This window comes from Sapajus apella, unplaced genomic scaffold, assembly GCF_009761245.1.
Source record: "Sapajus apella isolate SASKATOON/1434 unplaced genomic scaffold, GSC_monkey_1.0 scaffold18, whole genome shotgun sequence".
Lineage (NCBI taxonomy): Eukaryota > Metazoa > Chordata > Mammalia > Primates > Cebidae > Sapajus > Sapajus apella.
In genome coordinates, this window is record NW_022436958.1 from 22,755,850 (window position 1) to 22,772,703 (window position 16,854).

Here is a 16,854-nt window from a genome sequence, read left to right on the forward strand (position 1 = left end):
TTCTAACAGTCTGGCCCCTCTGCTGTAGGACTGCTGAGGTCCACTCCAGGCCCTGCTTGCCTGGGGATCACGTGCAGCAGCTGCAGAACAGTAAGGGTTGTTACCAGTTTCTTCTTCTGCTATCTTTGTCCCAGAAGGATACCCACCAAATGTCAGTCTGATTTCTCCTTTATGAGGTGACTCTTTGGATATACGGGGGTCAGGGAGCTGCTTGAGGAGATAGTCTGTCCTTTATAGGAGCTCAAGTGCTGAGCTGTGAGCTCTGTTGTTCATTCAGAGCTGCTGGGCAGGTACATTTAGGTCTGCTGCAGCAGAACTCATAAACCGCTTTTTGTTCCCAGGTGCTCTGTCCTGGGGAGTTAGGGCTTTATGAGTTTCCGTTGTGCTGCTGCCTTTTTTCTCCAGGGCTGCCCTGCCCAGCAAGGAGGCAGCCTAGTCACTGCCTGTAGAGGCTTTGCTGAGCTGCTGTGGGCCCTACCCAACTGCCGTGTGAACTTCCCTGCAGTTCTGTTTATATGGGTGTAGTTAGAACTGCCTCTGCAATGGTGGCCCACCTCTGTATTGGTGGCCTCTATCTGTAATGGCAGGTTGTGTTGGCAATGGCAGGCTGCCTCAGCAATGGCGGACTATCTCCATAGTGGTGGAGTGCCTCGGTAATGGCAGATGCCCCTCCCCCACAGAGCTGGACTGTCCCGGGTTTGGGTGGGCTTGCTGTGAAACTCTCAATCCAGAGAGTTTCTGATTGCTGTTCTTTTGTGGGGGTGGGAGCAGCCGAGCCTGAGCACCTCTCCACCTCCCTCAGAGCTTTTTTTTTTTTTTTTTTTTAGTTGAATAGTCGACCCTCTCCCAGGTGTTCCAGTCGCCTGTAGAAAAGGCGCCGGGATCTGTGTGATTTCCTGTGCCGCGACTCACTGTGCCAGCTTAAACAGCAGCGCTGAGATTTGTGGCGCTTTTTTTGCCTAGGAATCTCCTGGCCTGGCTCCCTGTTCAGTCCCCCTTTTTAATCAGATGAATGCGTGACTTCCTGGGGCTCCAATCGCCAGCTAAAAGGGCACCCGGACCAGTGTATTTTGTATGGAAAACCGCTGCGCGGGGCTCCGGCAAAGCAGCCGAGCTGGCAACCCGTGGGCCTTCTCTGCCTGGGAATCTCCTGGTCTGTGGGCAATAAAAAGTCCGTCTGGAAATGTGGTGTCCACTCACCCTCTGCGCTTTCACTGGGAGCTGCAATCCTGAGCTGTTCCTAAAAGGCCATCTTGGATCTTCCTCAATAGTTCTTAAAAAAACATGGCTTTTTGTGTTTTCTAGTAATGACTTTGAATGATTTTAGTAATTTTTATTTAAAAAACAGCTAACCTCCTTCGGAAAATGTCTGTTACTTTATCGAAACAGAGATAGTTGGACCAATGGTAAGTTCTTTTACGTTTAAAAACTGTTCTGGGCCGGGCACAGTATCTTACCCCTGTAATCCCAGCACTTTGGGAGGCCGAGGCAGGTGGATCACTTTGAGGTCAGGAGTTCAAGACCAGCCTGGCCAGCATGGGGAAACCCGGTCTCTACTAAAAATAGAAAAATTAGGTGGGCGTGGTGGCAGGAGAATCGCTTAAACCCAGGAGGCAGAAGTTGCAGTGAGCCAAGATTGCACCACTGCACCCCAGCCTGAGAAACAGAGCAAAACTCCGTCTCAAAAAAAAAAAAAAAAAAAGTGTTCTGTTGAAATTATTAGCATACTTTCTATAAAGAATAAAACAGAAAAACAGCCAGGCATGGTGGCTCATGCCTGTAATCCTAGCACTTTGGGAGGGCAAAGCAGGTGGATCATGAGGTCACGAGTTCAAGAGCATCCTACCCAACATGGTAAAAACCTGTTTCTATTAAAAATACAAACATCAGCCAGGTGTGGTGGCATGCACCTGTAATCCCAGCTACTCGGGAGGCTGAGGCAGGAGAACTGCTTGGACCTAAGAGCCAGAGGTTGCAGTGAGCCCAGATCATGCCATTGCACTCCAGCCTGGGAGACAGAGCAAGATTCTAAAAAATGAAAAGAATACAGCAGAAAAACACCTAGAACATACTTCCAACCTTTCTAGTCCTCAACAGTAAGAATGTGAGAAGCATGTGATATGAAAAAAAATTACTTTTCTGGAACCATTGATCATGAATCCTAGTTATGACGTAAAGGTTAACAAAGTTTAGTAATACATTAAGTTAAAATGTTTACAAAGAATTATAAAGAAATGGTGTCTGGAGATTTCAGTGTTAAGGCTTGCTGCCTGTCTGTGAACATGTAGCATATTAGTTGTGAGTTTATAAAATGCGTGATCAACCTTTTCCTATATTTACATTGCTTTTCCCTTTTTATTTCCAAGTTTCGAAATTCTTGAACAAGTCCCCATTGCGAGTTTTGGGGGTAACAGTGCAAAGAAGGGTGCAGGCGCAGAGGTCCGGCCTGTGCTTGCAGTGCAGTTTTAACAAGCTCCCCGCGGATGGCTTCCATTCTAGTAACAACACTGGACAGGCAAGTAAGAAGTTAGCACTGCCTTCACTTCCTCAACCTGGAGTTTTTTTCTGGAGTGAATGTATCAGGCTATTGTGTAAAAATGCTTTTGTTACCCCAGCTTAGAATTATATGCGAGAACTTTTAAGAATTCTTAATTCTGAAGCGAGGCTAGAGTTTGCCATTTTATATATTTCAGCAAAGTCAACTTATTCAGGATTTATTTCATCTAACTTATACATAGGTTTGGAAAATAAGAAAAAATTCATTACCCTCCTGCAAACGTAAAATCCAACAAAATTACTTAAACATCTGAGGTGCTTTTTCTCAATTTAATCATAAACAATCTACAACCATTTTGCTGCAAATTCTCTTTAAAAGGGCTCCAAAGAGTTACTGAATGAATGGCTAGTAAGTAGAATGTAAATATCTGTTATTCTAGAGTAGCCCACTCTTGAGTTATAAAGAGAGATGACCTACATCTAACAAGAATAAATGTGGACACTGTTGGGAATAATATTAAGAGGAATAAAAGAAAATTGGGGCACTGCAGTTTAAAGTATAACTTTATTTCTATACAGCTGAAGATTTTTTTCACTAGTACAAAAAGGTTTTATAGTAAAAGTCCATGTATTTTTAAAGAATGGAAATTGACAATTTTTATAGGTAACTAAATTGAAAAAGTTTACCTTTTTCCTGTTTTTTTAATAATGTCTGATTAGTAATTACCTTTAAATCATTCAAATGAGATTACTGAAAATTTAAACAATATAATATCAACAATTTTACTTTTGATGTGTTTCCAGCCATCTATTGATGGCCATTTTCAGAGTCCTATTTGGTGTAAGTACCACTGAAGGAAGAACAAGATTTGTCATGGGACTCGTACGTTTCTTTGTTCTGATCCAATTTTCCATTGCTTCCTTTTCATAAGAATAGCCATCTGAAAAAAAAAATCATACAAATTACATGACGTAGGAAAGAGAAATTAGGATTACTAAAATGAATGAGTGCAAAAACTCTTTGCAGAGGCCTTTATTGTGACTTAAATGGTATTCCTCTTCTGTACCACCACTCCCAAAAATCTCTGCCAAAACATCTGAAAAGCATTAAGATTGGATGGAGATGTATGAAGCAAAAATTACCCAGAAGAGTAACATAAACTCTTTGAACGGTACAACTGGGACAGGGACCCTGTCACATTCAGACACAGTGGAAGAGAAGAAAGGAACAGAGTTGGTGGAGTGGGAGTGAGGATAAACTGCCCATCAGAGCTGCTGAAAAGAGCCTATGACGCAGCAAAACTTTTGAACACCTTGAAAAGTCAGGAAAACAGATACTCACCCAGAGATGACAGAATTTACCCCACTAAGGATTTGACAGTGAAGGGACTTAGGTTTTTTTTTAAATCCACTGGCAATTTTTTTTTTTTGGCCGGGGAGGGGAAGGGAGAACCAAGTCTTACGCTGTCACCCAGGCTGGAATGCAGTGGTGAGAGCTCAACTCACTGTAAGCTCCGCCTCCCAGGTTCAAGTGATTCTCCTGCCTCAGCCTCCTGAGTTAGCTGGGACTAAAGGTGCCTGCCATCCTACCCAGCTAATTTTTTGTATTTTGAGTAGAGACAGTGTTTCACCATGTTAGCCATCTGGTCTCAAACTCCTGACCTCAGGTGATCCACCCGCCTCGGCCTCCCAAAGTGCTGGAATTACAGGTGTGAGCCACTGTGCCCAGCTGCTCAGGTTTTCTTAACACCGTATTCTTACAAAATTCTTTGCCTTTACACATGTAAAGACTGGACTTTTGCTTCACTACTTTCATTTTTATACTTGTAGCTGTTTTTCAAGCTGAAAACTTTGGTTGCTGATTTCATTTACACGTTTAATGTACAGTATATGTTGTTTCAAAATAATGCTAATATATTTACTAACATAAAACTGAAAGATATTTAAGTTTACATTACGGTTCTTTCTGTCATCAAGGTAAATTCACTAGAGTGGTCTCAAAATACTGTGTTCGAAAACCACAGTAAAACTATAAGCTGCGCATGGTGGCTCCCACCTGTAATCCCAGCACTTTGGGAGGCTAAGGAGGGCAGATCACTTGAGGTCAGGAGTTTTAAGATCAGCCTGGCCAACATGGCAAAACCCATCTCTACTAAAAATATAAAAATTAGCCGGGCATGGTGGCAGACACCTGTAATTCCAGCTACTCAAGAGGCTGAAGCAGGAGAATCACTTGAGCCCAGGAGGTGGAGTCCCAGTGAGCTGAGATCATACCACTGCACTCCAGCCTTGGTGACAAAGCGAGACTCCATCTAAACTAAAACAAGGTACCTTCAGAAGGGTCTAATCTAACCCTGTCCAATCCTTGTTCCCCACCCTTCCTATATAAGTAACCATGTGTAATCCATTTTTGAAACATACGTATATGTACACACAGTCCATATTCTACATAACAGCATACTAGCCACACTAGTTTGCACCTTGGTCTATTTATTCTCCCCACAGTACTCCACTGAATAGATGTACTGATAGACATCTGTGTGGTTTCCAATCTTTGCCTTTTACAAACAGTGCTGTACCAACACAAACCCAAGGAAAACACCACACACAAAACACAAATAGTGCTACAACGAAGTCTTGTGCATGTGTCACTTTTGTTTTGGGGAGATTTCAGAAGTACAATTCCTAAAGCAGCATAATCTTGCTAGATAGTGCCAACTTACTTCCACAGGAATTCTACATTTTTCATTCCTACTAGCAATGTTTATGAGAATGCCTTTTTCCCCTACAGTTTAACCAACAGTGTATGTTGTCAAACTCTTGGATTTCTGCCAGTCTCTAGGTAAGCAACAGTACAATACATCAGATGGAGAATCTTTTGTTAACATGTTTGAGCCATTTGCTTTTCTTTTTCCTGTGAGCCATTCATATGTTTTGCCCATTTTTCTATTAGGTTGTCCTTAAGATTTCATAGATGTGGAATATCAACACTTCATCAATTTCTCCCTTGATTCCCGGATAGTGAAGTTTTCTCAATTCCTATCAAGGAATTTGCCTACATTGTCTTTGAAGAGATGGGGTCCTGCTGGTCTCAAGCTCCTGGGCTCAAGTGACCCTCCTACATCGGCTTCCAAAATAGCTGGGACTCCAGGTGAAGCCGCTGCACTCTGCAAATTTCCCTTTTTATGTGTGGGTTTCTGATTCATTGGGAATTAATTTAAATGTATGGCATACAGGATGAATCCAATTTTATCCCTTTCCACACGGTGGTTCAGATGTCGAAATACCACTTGTTGGAAATAATTTTGCCACTGATTTAAAATGCTATCCTTATCAATCTCTAAATTTCCAAATGCATATGGATCGATTTCCAGATTTTAAACTTTTCCATTGTTTTATTCCTGGGCCAACACTACACACTGACTTATCGAGGCTTCTCGACATATAACTCTCATAGGTTAGCAACCTTCCTCATTTTTTCCCCCAAGGTTATTTTTGCTGAATAATCACCTCGTGTATCTCTCCGCAAAAAGTTTTATCAGGATCACGTCAAGCCTGTAAAATGGAAAAAGCTGACATTGACATCCCATTGCCACTGAGTCTTCCTAGCCCTCAGCGTGCTGCGCCTGCCATTATACTTTCACAGGCATGTTTTCGTTTTTATGTAGGTTTGAAAGTTTTATGTATTTCTTAAGTTTAGGGTTTTGGTGTGTTTCCTTTTTTCCTGAGACAGGCAGGGTCTCACTCTGTCACCCAGGCTAGAGTGCAGTGACATGATCGCAGCTCACTGCAGCCTCTACCTCCCAGGCTCGTGATCCTCCGAGATTATCCTCCAGAGTAGCTGGGATTACAGGCACATGTCACTACACCCAGCTAATTTTTTAAACATTTTTGTAGAGAAGTGGTTCTCACTGTTGCCCAGGCTGGTCTAGAACACCTCAAACAACATTTACAGACATGGATTATACTGCACCCAGCCACATTTAGGGTTTCGTTTGTTCCAGAGTCTCATTTGTTCTAGTTTTTGTTACTGTAACCTGGGCATTCAGTTATACCTTTTAAGTGCTTTGGTTTACTCAATGTTTTAACTTGCTACTTTGCCAAATTCATATTGTTTGTAGATTTTTCTTCTTTTGGGCTTTCTACACATACGATTATATAGAAAGGGTTTGTCCCTTTCAAGTTTTATTTTGTGGGGCGGGGGGCAGACGTGAGGGGTGGCTAATATTTCTAAAACGATAGCTGAGAGCACCCCTTACATTCCTGACTGTAATAGGAATACATACCAAGGTATATGTATTTTTTAAGAAAGTCAGCCAGGCTCAGTGGCTCATGCTTATAATCTGAGCACTTGGGAGGCCAAGGTGAGTGGATCACTTGAACCCTGGAGTTTAAGACCAGCCTGGGTGACATGCCAAAGCCCCAGTCTCTGGATTGTTTTGGTTGCTTCGCATCTGTTTTACTTTTGCCTCCTTACAGACACTGGCAGCCGCTGCGTAACTCCCCCACTTTGGGGTTCTGAGTTCTGACTCTGAGAGATGGAGGTTCTGAGAAACTCAACTTATGTTTCCTCGGTCTTAGAGAGGGAAACATGCTTTCTGCAGATACTGTTACCTGTGACTGCCTTTTTGCTCTTTTTGAGATATATTTCACACTATAAAATTCACCCATCTGTGGTTCTTGGTATGTTTCCAAGTTGTATATCACTATACCCATTAGCAGTCACTGCCCCCTCAGCCCATGGCCACCTCTAACCTACTTTGTCTCTATGGATTTGCCTGTTGGGGGCATTTCATATAACGGCAATCACGTACTATGCAGCCTTTGGTGTAGGGCTTCTCTCACTTACCATAATGTTGCCAAGGACCATCCTCTGTTGTATGGCTATACCCCTATGTCATGCATTCACTTGTTGATGGATATGTGGGTTGTTTCCACCTTTGGGCTATTAATAATGCTGCTGTGCTTGTACAACTTTTTGTATGAGCATGTGTTTTTAATTCTCTTGCCTATATACTTAGGAGTGGAACTGTGGTAACTTTTTGAGGAACTTCCAAACCGTTTAATAGCAGCCACACACAAAGGTTTCATTTTCTGCACATCCTTGCCAACACATATTTTCCTACTTTTAGATTATAGCCATCTTAGCAGGTATGAGATGATTTTGATTTGCATTAATGACACTGACCATCTTTTGAAGTACTTATTGCCAAATAGCATATTAGACTGTTGGAGGGCACTGTTACCTATATTAACTTCTTTAATCTACACAGCAACCTTATGATATAGATATTGTTAGCATTCCTATTTTACAAATGAGGAAACTGAGCCACGGCCTGAATAACTTTCCAAGGTCACACAGGTAGGGAGTAACTGACCTGGGATTTAAACCCAAGCGGTCTGGCTCCACAGATAATGCTCTTATTCTTCCTGTATATGGGATGTCCAGAAAAGACAACTATAGTAACTGAAATTAAAAACAAAAAAACTCACTGGACAGGTAAAAACAGCGGTTAGACAACTGCAGGAAAGGCAGCTGGTAGGCAGGTCCAAGAAAAACACCCAGAAAGGCTTAAGAGAGAAGGTACAGGGGATGAGAATGGCCGAAACATGTCCAGAAGTGGTCAAGGCATGAAAGAGAAAAATCTACAAAGACAAATCCTATGAAACAAAAAATAGGAATTAGACAGACAGTATACTTGAACTGCAACTGGACAGCATAAGTATGTTTCCTATGCATAACCAAGCTAAAACACTGACGGCTCTAGAGAAACAGCAGAGCAGGCAGATCAGGTTTAGGAGGTTTTCACATGTTCAGAACAGACCTGAAGGAACTAACAGAGATGGGACATCCACCCGTGCAGGGCTGTCATTTCCACTCATTTCTTTAGCCCTAGTGAACATGTAGTTTACAGGTTTCCTGTAATTCTAACAAAAATACCACTTTATGTTGTAACATTAGGCATGGTCACACATGCCTGTAATCCCAGCTATAGGGAGGCTGAGGCAGGAGAACTGCCTTAACTCAGGAAGTGGAGGTCTCAGTGAGCTGAGATCATGCCACTGCATTCCAGCCTGAATGACAGAGTGAGATTCTGTCTCCAAAAAAAAAAAAAATCTGGACAGCTAAATTGGCAAAAATGACCAAGTCAATTTTTTTTAAAAATTGCTAAAACTAAAAAATGGCCATAACTAAAACTAAAAATGTACAGCAGTGCCTATCAGTATTAGAAATTTATGCAAATGTACCTGTAAATACTATGTGATTGAGGATGTTTTCTACACTATAGAATCACTTGTGGTAAGCTGGGTCTGCATCTACTGATTCAACCAACTGCTGATAGAAAATATTCAGAAAAATAACAATACAATTTAAAAAGCCAATACAGTATAACAGCTATTTACAAAACACTTACATTGTGTAAGTAATCTAGAGATGATTTGAAGGAACAAGCTGTGTGTAGGTCATAAGCAAATACTACCCCAAAAAACGGAGAAAGATGCCTGTAAACAGAATAAGAGTTAATTTCGGCGACATCCATAACAGGATATGCTATCCTGCATATGAGAATGAAGCGTATAGTTCTGAATATATCGACAAATGGTATTCTCTCTGTTGATAAACAAAGGCAACTTTTTAAAAGTATGCATCATAGCCTATTTGTTATAGAACACTATAAAATGGATGGAAAAATATCTAGAACAATACACCTAAACTGTATCATTAATACATGAGAATTCAGAAGAGCTCCTGTTTTTAAAATTGCTTGTCTGTTTTTCACTAAGTCTATACTGCTTATGTAATTTAAATGAATGAATAAAAATGAAGTACAAGAATGCTGAAAATACAGGTCCTAAAAATTTTTCTGAGGCAATTAGTTCAATAGATATATGTAAGGAAAAACTGAAAACAGATGCTTTCAATTCAGAAAAATGTAGGCGGGAAAAGGAAAGTAGAAGACAAAATAGAATTATATGCTGGCAGGAATTCATCCACACATGTATCAATAATCGCAATAGAAAGAAATTGGTTCAATTCTGCTATTAATGCTGAGGATTGGGTTTTTTAATTCAACTATATGTTTCCCATAGGAACACCTATAAAAGTAACAAAGGAAGGTTAAAAATAAGTGAGTGGTAAATCTACAGGGATTATGGTAAGCAAAAAAAAAAAAAAAAGCCAACTGAAAGCTTTTTCACTACATGATTCCACTGATATACCATTTTTGAAATGGAGGACAAATTAGTGGCTTCCAGGGACTGGAAGAGAGTGGGGGGATGATGGGTCCGGTTCTAATTTAGAAATGGTCTGTATCTCAACTGTAATAATCAGAAACCTCCAGATAGGATAAGACTGTAGAGTTTCACACACACACACAGGTAAGTACATGTAAAACTGGGGAAATCTAAGATCTGAGGGTTCTAGCAGTGTCAGTATCCTGATTGTGATATAATAGTATCATTTTGAAAAACGTCAGTGGGGAAAGCTGGACAAAGTGTATTTAGGTATGTGTCTCTATTGTTTCTTACAACAGCATTGATTAAAAATAATAAAATTTAAAAATAAATGGGTGGTACCAGAAAGGTTAAAATGAAAGACACAGACAATAGGAAAAAGTAAGGCTGTGAAGCAATTAGAATTCCTATACACTGCTGGTGGATGTATAAGTGATTTAACACTCTGGAATGCTGATTATGTATACCTACTCCTACTTATATACCAACAGACATGCATACATATATTAACCAAAAACATGTACAGAAAGGTTCATGGCAGCACTGTAACAGCCAGCAATACCCATCAACAGAATGAATTATATGCACACAATGGATTTCTAGACAGAAATGAAAACTAAACTGCTTTGTGCAACAATATAGATGAATCTCACGAACATGTTTAAGAAGCCAGACCCAAGAGAGAGACACATTGTGATTCAATAGTAAACTAATGAAGCAATCTATCCTATTACAGTCTAAAGGAGAAAGTCAATAGATTTAAAAATTCTCAACAAACTGGAGATAGAAGGCAACTTGAACTTGATAAGGACAGCTAACATCATATTTAACAGTGAAAGTTGAATGCTTTCCCTCTAAGTGCAAGTGAAAATAAGAATGTCTACACACCACTTCTTTACAACATTGTACTGAAAATTCTGACCAAAAATAACAGGAAATAATTTATAAAATTTAATAATTTTTAAAATTTTAAAACAGGATATAATTTAAACGGCGTATCATTTATAAAATAATTTATAAAATCTATAAATTTCAGAATGTAATTCTGAAAAGGATTCACACAGATTGGAAAGAAATTACTTACAGATGACACAATCATGTATGAAGAAAGTCTATTAAGCTTATGTTAAAAAGCTACTAACAGTCCTTCATATCTGAGGGGTCTATCTACTGATTCAATTAACTGCTGACGGAAAATATTCAGAAAAGTAATACAATAAAAAAAAATGCCAATACAGTATAACAGCTATTTACAAAGCACTTACTTTGTATTGGGCATAAGTAATCTAGAGATGATTTGGAGGGACAGGATGTAAGTCATATGCAAATAGTACACCATTATATATGTGGGATTTAAGCATCCACAGATTTTTGTATTGAGGGAGTTGGGTACTGAAAGATGACTAATCAATGTAGCAAGGTCACAAAGTCAATATATAAAAGTATTCCTATTTAAAATTATATTTCTATTTGAGCAAATTGTACAGTGTTATAAAAATACAAGCTACTGGCCAGGCACGGTGGCTCACACCTGTAATCCCAGCACTTTGGGAGGCTGAGGCGGGCAGATCACAAGGTCAAGAGATGGAGACCACCCTGGCCAACATGGTAAAACTCCATCTCTACTAAAAATACAAAAATTAGCTGGGTGTGGTGGGGCGTGCCTATGATCCCAGCTACTTGGGGGGCTGAGGCAGGAAAATCACATGAACCCGGGAGGCAGAGGTTGCAGTGAGCTGATATCGCGCCACTGCACTCCAGCCTAGGGACAGAGTGCGACCTCTGTCTCAAAAAAAAAAACAGCTACTGGCCAGGCTCAGTGGCTTATACCTCTTAGCATCTTAGGAGGGCTGTTTGAAGCCAGAAGTTCAGGACCAGCCTGGGCAACAAAGAGACCCTATCTCTACAAAAATAAAAATTTTGTAAAAGTTTAGCTGGACATGGTGGTATGCGCTTATGGTTCTAGCTACTTGGGAGGCATAAGGATCGCGTGGAACCCAGGAGGTCAAAACTGCAGTGAGCTAAAATTGTGTCACTGCATGCCAGCCTGGGCAACAGAATAATACCTCATCTCTAAAAAGTAAAAATTTAAACATTTTTTTAAAATGAGCTACCTAAAGATAATTTTGACAAAATGTGCAAAAGCTACACACTAAAATACAAAGCTAATAAAGGAAAAGAAGACCTAAGCAAATGCAAAGTGATACCATGTTCATGGATTGGAGTGGTTCAACTCTATAGATTAAACATCATCCCAGTGAAAATCTGAGCAAGGAAACTAAAATAGTATTTCTAAGATCTATGTGTAAAGGCAAAAGGATCAAGAATAATCAAAATAGTTTTGAAAATAACTAAGTCCTGTGATTTACACTACCTGACTTTAAGACTTAGTATGAAGCAGCCGGGTACAGTGGCTTATACTTGTAATCCCAGCATTTTGGGAAGCTGAGGCAGGCAGACCACTTGAGGCCAGCTGTTTAAGACCAGCCTGGCAAATGCAGCGAAATCCCATCTCTACTAAAAATATAAAAAACTTAGCCAGGCGTGGTGTTGCACACATGTAATCCCAGCTACTTGGAGGCTGAGGCATGAGAATCACATGAACCCAGGCAGTGGAGATTGCAGTGATCCAAGATGGAGCCACTGCACTCCAGCATGGGCAACAGAAAAAGACTATAAAGCTGCAGTAATCAAAGCACTGTGGTAACTGGCAAACACAGAGACATAAAAATCAATCAAACATCATACAAAGTCTAGAAATAGACCTGTGATATAAGTCAGGTGATTTTAACAAAGTGCCAGATAATTCATTAAGAAAATGATTTCTCAATAAATGATGCTGGAACAACTGGCTATTCATTTAGGAAAAAATGTCACATACAAAAATTTGAAATAAGTCCTAGACCTAAGCCTAAAATATAAAACCTTAAAATGTCTAGAAGAAAACAGGATAAAGATCTCTGAAACTTTGCAGTAGGCAGATTTCTTAGAACTCAAAAAGTATGAATCAAAGTGAAAAATAAATTAGACTTCATCAAAATTAAAAAGTTTTGCTCTATAAGAGACATCATTATCAAAATGATGAGGCAGGCTACAGACCAGGGGAAAATATGTGCAATATATTACCTTGCAAAAGACTTGTATCTAGCATTTATAAGGAACTCTCACAATGTGATATGATAATCCAATACAAAATGGGGAAAAGATTTGAAGGCATACATTACAAAAAAGATATATGAATGGATAAATAAGCTCAAAAAAAGATGCTCAACATCATTAGTCAAGAGGGAAATGCAAATTAAAAGCACAATGAGATACCACCACTTCACACCCACTAAAATGGCAAAACTGAAAAGACTAGCAGTATCAAGTGCTGGAGAAGATGTGAAGAAACTGGAAGTCTCAGTTGGGAACTTAAAATGGTACATTTTGAGAAACATTTTGGTAGTCCCTTTAAACATTCACTTACACAACCCAGTAATTTCACTCCTACACATTTAACCAAAAAGCATGAAAAATGTCCAGACAAAGATCTGTACATAAATGTTACAGCAGCTTCCGTCAGAATAGCCACAAAGTAGAAAAGACCTGAAAGTCCACTGACAGGTTAATGGACAAACATATTATAGCATATCTATGCAATGAAACATTACTCAGCAATAAAAATGAATTACTGACAATACAACAAGATAGATCAATCTGGAAAGCTGAGAAAAAGAAGCCAGACACAAAAGAGTTGCAGCCAGAAGGAAATGTCAGATTGCTGTCTCCTGGTAGATTAAACTAAAATTTGAGGCCTGTTTATGGTCATTTCTTTTAACATGCAGAAAAAAGCACACTGAACATAACAGTGAGTATTCAGAAGCCTCTCAATAAATTACTACAATCTTTGCTGCCAGGTTTTCCTGAGATTCACTTTTAACAGATCAATTGCCATCTCTGCTTAAACTAACTTGACTTGAGCTGCTTTCAACTGCAAACAAGAGTACTGATAAACCAAAGTCAAAAAATTTGCGGCCACTGCTATACTCATAGAAAATTTCATAGCCTGAAATAAAAATAGCTAATAGCACTTGTATTTAGTGCTTATTATATACAGGTACAGCTTTAAGTACCTACTATAGAATAACCCATAATAATAAGACGCTAATTTATGGCATAATTAGTTCCACAAATAATGTGGACAGCATATACAAGGTCAGTATCTAAGTCCATCAGCTAAGTTAATTATCGGAGAAGACTAATAGATATTTTATGCTTAGTTATATGTAAATAGTAAGCTGCCATGTAAAAAAATTCATTGCCTCCCTAGCAAAGTAAGGAGTAGAGTTTCAAAACAACTATTAAGCTAGCAAAAGTAAATGAAGTTATAAATTACAATGATCACAAAACTGGAAAAACAGGTGCAATTTAGATATATTGCTGGCAGCACTCTAAACTGGTTTTTTTCTAGAAAATAACACATCTATCAAGAGGTCCCCAGTAAAATATAAAAAAATTAAAAAAAAAACACATCTAACAAAATGTTATCAAACTGTTTTCACATTCATAAAATATCCTCAAGTTGACTAATTCTTTGCAACACATAACCCATGAAAATTACCCTAAGTAACAGTAACAACAGAAAGAAATGTGCAAAGATATCAGCATAATGCCATTTACAAGCACGTATATACCGACTAACAGAAAAGTCAAACACGACGTAGCACAGAGCCACAATGGAATAAAGCTATTCAAAGCAACAAACTTTAGGCAAAGCCACTGCAGACTAAGCTAATAATCAGAAACATATAAGGAAGCTGTAGGTCAAAATTTTAAATATATATAATTTGGATTCACTGATTACAACTATGTATAATAAAGTATGTAGGTCTGTTAATGATTAGAAATATGGAATGATACGACTTTATAATTAAATTCTTATTTGTATAAGATTGTTTAAATTCATGGTAGACAAACATAAGAGATCTCAACAATCTATCTTTTAAAAAATAGTATTTTATCTTTACATCCTAGCAACTAAATACACATTTCACAAGTTTAAGTAAAAATCCTTTTGTGTCAACTCCATAACTACTCTGTCCAATTTTATTATGAAATGTACAATGTTCATTTGTTCACCCAAGGTCTAATTAGTTTAAGGAAAACCAAATTATTTAAAAGAAAGCGAATTCTGAATATTCTTTACATTTAAGCAAACTTCTGAGAACTTTCTACATTTTTTATTCATTTAGCACAAAACATCTCCTGCAACTTAGTAAAGTATCACACATACCTGATGCAATGACTGGATCTTTCATAAGTTCTCTAGTTATTGGACATATAAATTCATCAGGAATTTCTGAAGAAAGGAATTTAACCCTGGTCCTGAGCTCTTCAATTTTCCTCAGCACTTTACTACGCAGTCCTAAAGATTCTGAAAAGAAAGTATTGTTAGGGTTGGATACCTACTAGTAATCCTTATGCAAGTCATTCACAAACAGAGTTGTTGGAGTTTTTGTTTTTGAGACAGGGTCTCACTCTTTTGCCCAGGCTGGAGTGCAATGGCATAACAATCACTGCTCATTGCAGCCTCAACCTCCTGGGCTCAAGTGATCCTCCCACCTCAGTCTCCTGAGTAGCTGGGACTACAGGCACACACCACCCCATGCCTAATCAATTTATGTATTTTCTGTAGAGATAAGATTTCACTATATTGTCCACACTGGTCTCGAACTCCTGGGTTCAAATGATCCAACTGCCTCAGCCTCTCAAAGTGCTGGGATTACAGGTGTGAGCCACCACACCCAATCACAAATAGAGATTTTATCTACTACCACCAGAAATCAATCTTCTGATATCCTGTTTTAGCACAAGGAACTATTGTTATTTTTTTATAAATTCATTAACAAATCTCTGTTTATAGAATACTGTATGATTAAAATATATCAGCAGCTAATAATTTTAAATAAACTTAGATTCTGAAAGTTCAAAAATTTCAGGTTGCCAGACATTAATATACTCTCTAAAATTAGAAAAGGCTATTACTGGTTCTTGATTCAACAAAAAATTTCCTTAAAATCATTTTTAAATATGTTTTGAGTTCAAAACATAAAAATACCATATTTTTAACTTAATGAAATTGGGTATATTTGCTGATTCTTGTAAGAAACACAATCACAAAAAAAAGCTCATCTGTATGCATGTTTCACTTGTTTGTATTCTTAATTTTAAAAAATTATCCTAATTTTTAGTTTTAGATAGTCATAATTAATTTTAGGATTTTTTTTTTTTTTGAGACAGAGTCTTGCTGTGTCACCCAGGCTGGAGTGCAATGGCGTGCTCTTGGCTCACTGCAACCTCCACCTCCCAGGTTCAAGCAATTCTCCTGTCTCAGCCTCCCAAGTAGCTGGGATGACAGGTACGCGCCACCATTCCCGGCTAATTTTTGTATTTTTAAGTAGAGACAGTGTTTCACCATATTGGTCAGGCTGGTCTCGAACCCCTGACCTCGTGATCCACCTGCCTCAGCCTCCCAAAGTGCTGGGATTATAGGCGTGAGCCACCGTGCCCAGCTAATTTTAGGAATTTTAGAATTATTGGCTGTTTACACTTTTAGAACTATATGACAGTTCTACTTGATGTTGAAGTAGGTAGAAGAATTAGATTTCAGAATGCCTTATAGTTACTAGAAAAAGCCAAACCAACTTTCTTTCTGTTGGGAGGTAATGCCCCATAATATTTATACACATCTTAGGACACCCTGTGTTTTGGACAGTTTTCTCAAGGATGTCTAAAATCATCCTTGAAAGCTAGAGATAGTGTTTCCCTCCCCAAGGAGGACAGATGTTTCCTGACCACTATAATGTCTTCCTCGTAGGGGCTATTTTGCTGGTAGCCCCCTTGTAAGACTAGGGGTTTCCCAAGCTCAGGGCTTCTCAGCTATGACACAAACATAAATCACCACCATGAAACTCAAGAGGGAAAGGGCAGGGTAGGCACAGTGGCTCACACCTGTAATCCCAGCACTTTGGGAGGATGAGGCAGGTGGATCACTTGAGGTCAGGAGTTCAAGACCAGCCTGGCCAACATGGTGAAACTCCATCTCTACTAAAAATACAAAAAAAAAAAAAAAAAAAAAAA

General features: G+C 38.9%; 1 protein-coding gene across 13 annotated transcripts in view; it reads right to left on the reverse strand.

Moving 5' to 3' along the window:
• Positions 1 to 3,042: 3,042 nt before the first annotated feature.
• The window catches only part of WDSUB1 (WD repeat, sterile alpha motif and U-box domain containing 1), a 58,315-nt gene continuing 44,503 nt past the window's right edge, over positions 3,043 to 16,854 (reverse strand). For 10 of the 13 annotated variants that reach the window (XM_032286490.1, XM_032286498.1, XM_032286500.1 and 7 more), the window contains 2 exons: positions 15,008 to 15,148; positions 3,043 to 3,437 (listed from right to left, as the gene is read on the reverse strand). In XM_032286490.1, coding sequence (XP_032142381.1) covers positions 3,280 to 3,437; positions 15,008 to 15,148 — 299 coding nt within the window. In that variant the 3' untranslated portion in view covers positions 3,043 to 3,279. Of the gene's footprint in view, positions 3,438 to 7,874; positions 7,964 to 15,007; positions 15,149 to 16,854 lie in introns of all 13 variants that reach the window. The other 3 variants (XM_032286492.1, XM_032286495.1, XM_032286497.1) reach the window with 2 other exon arrangements.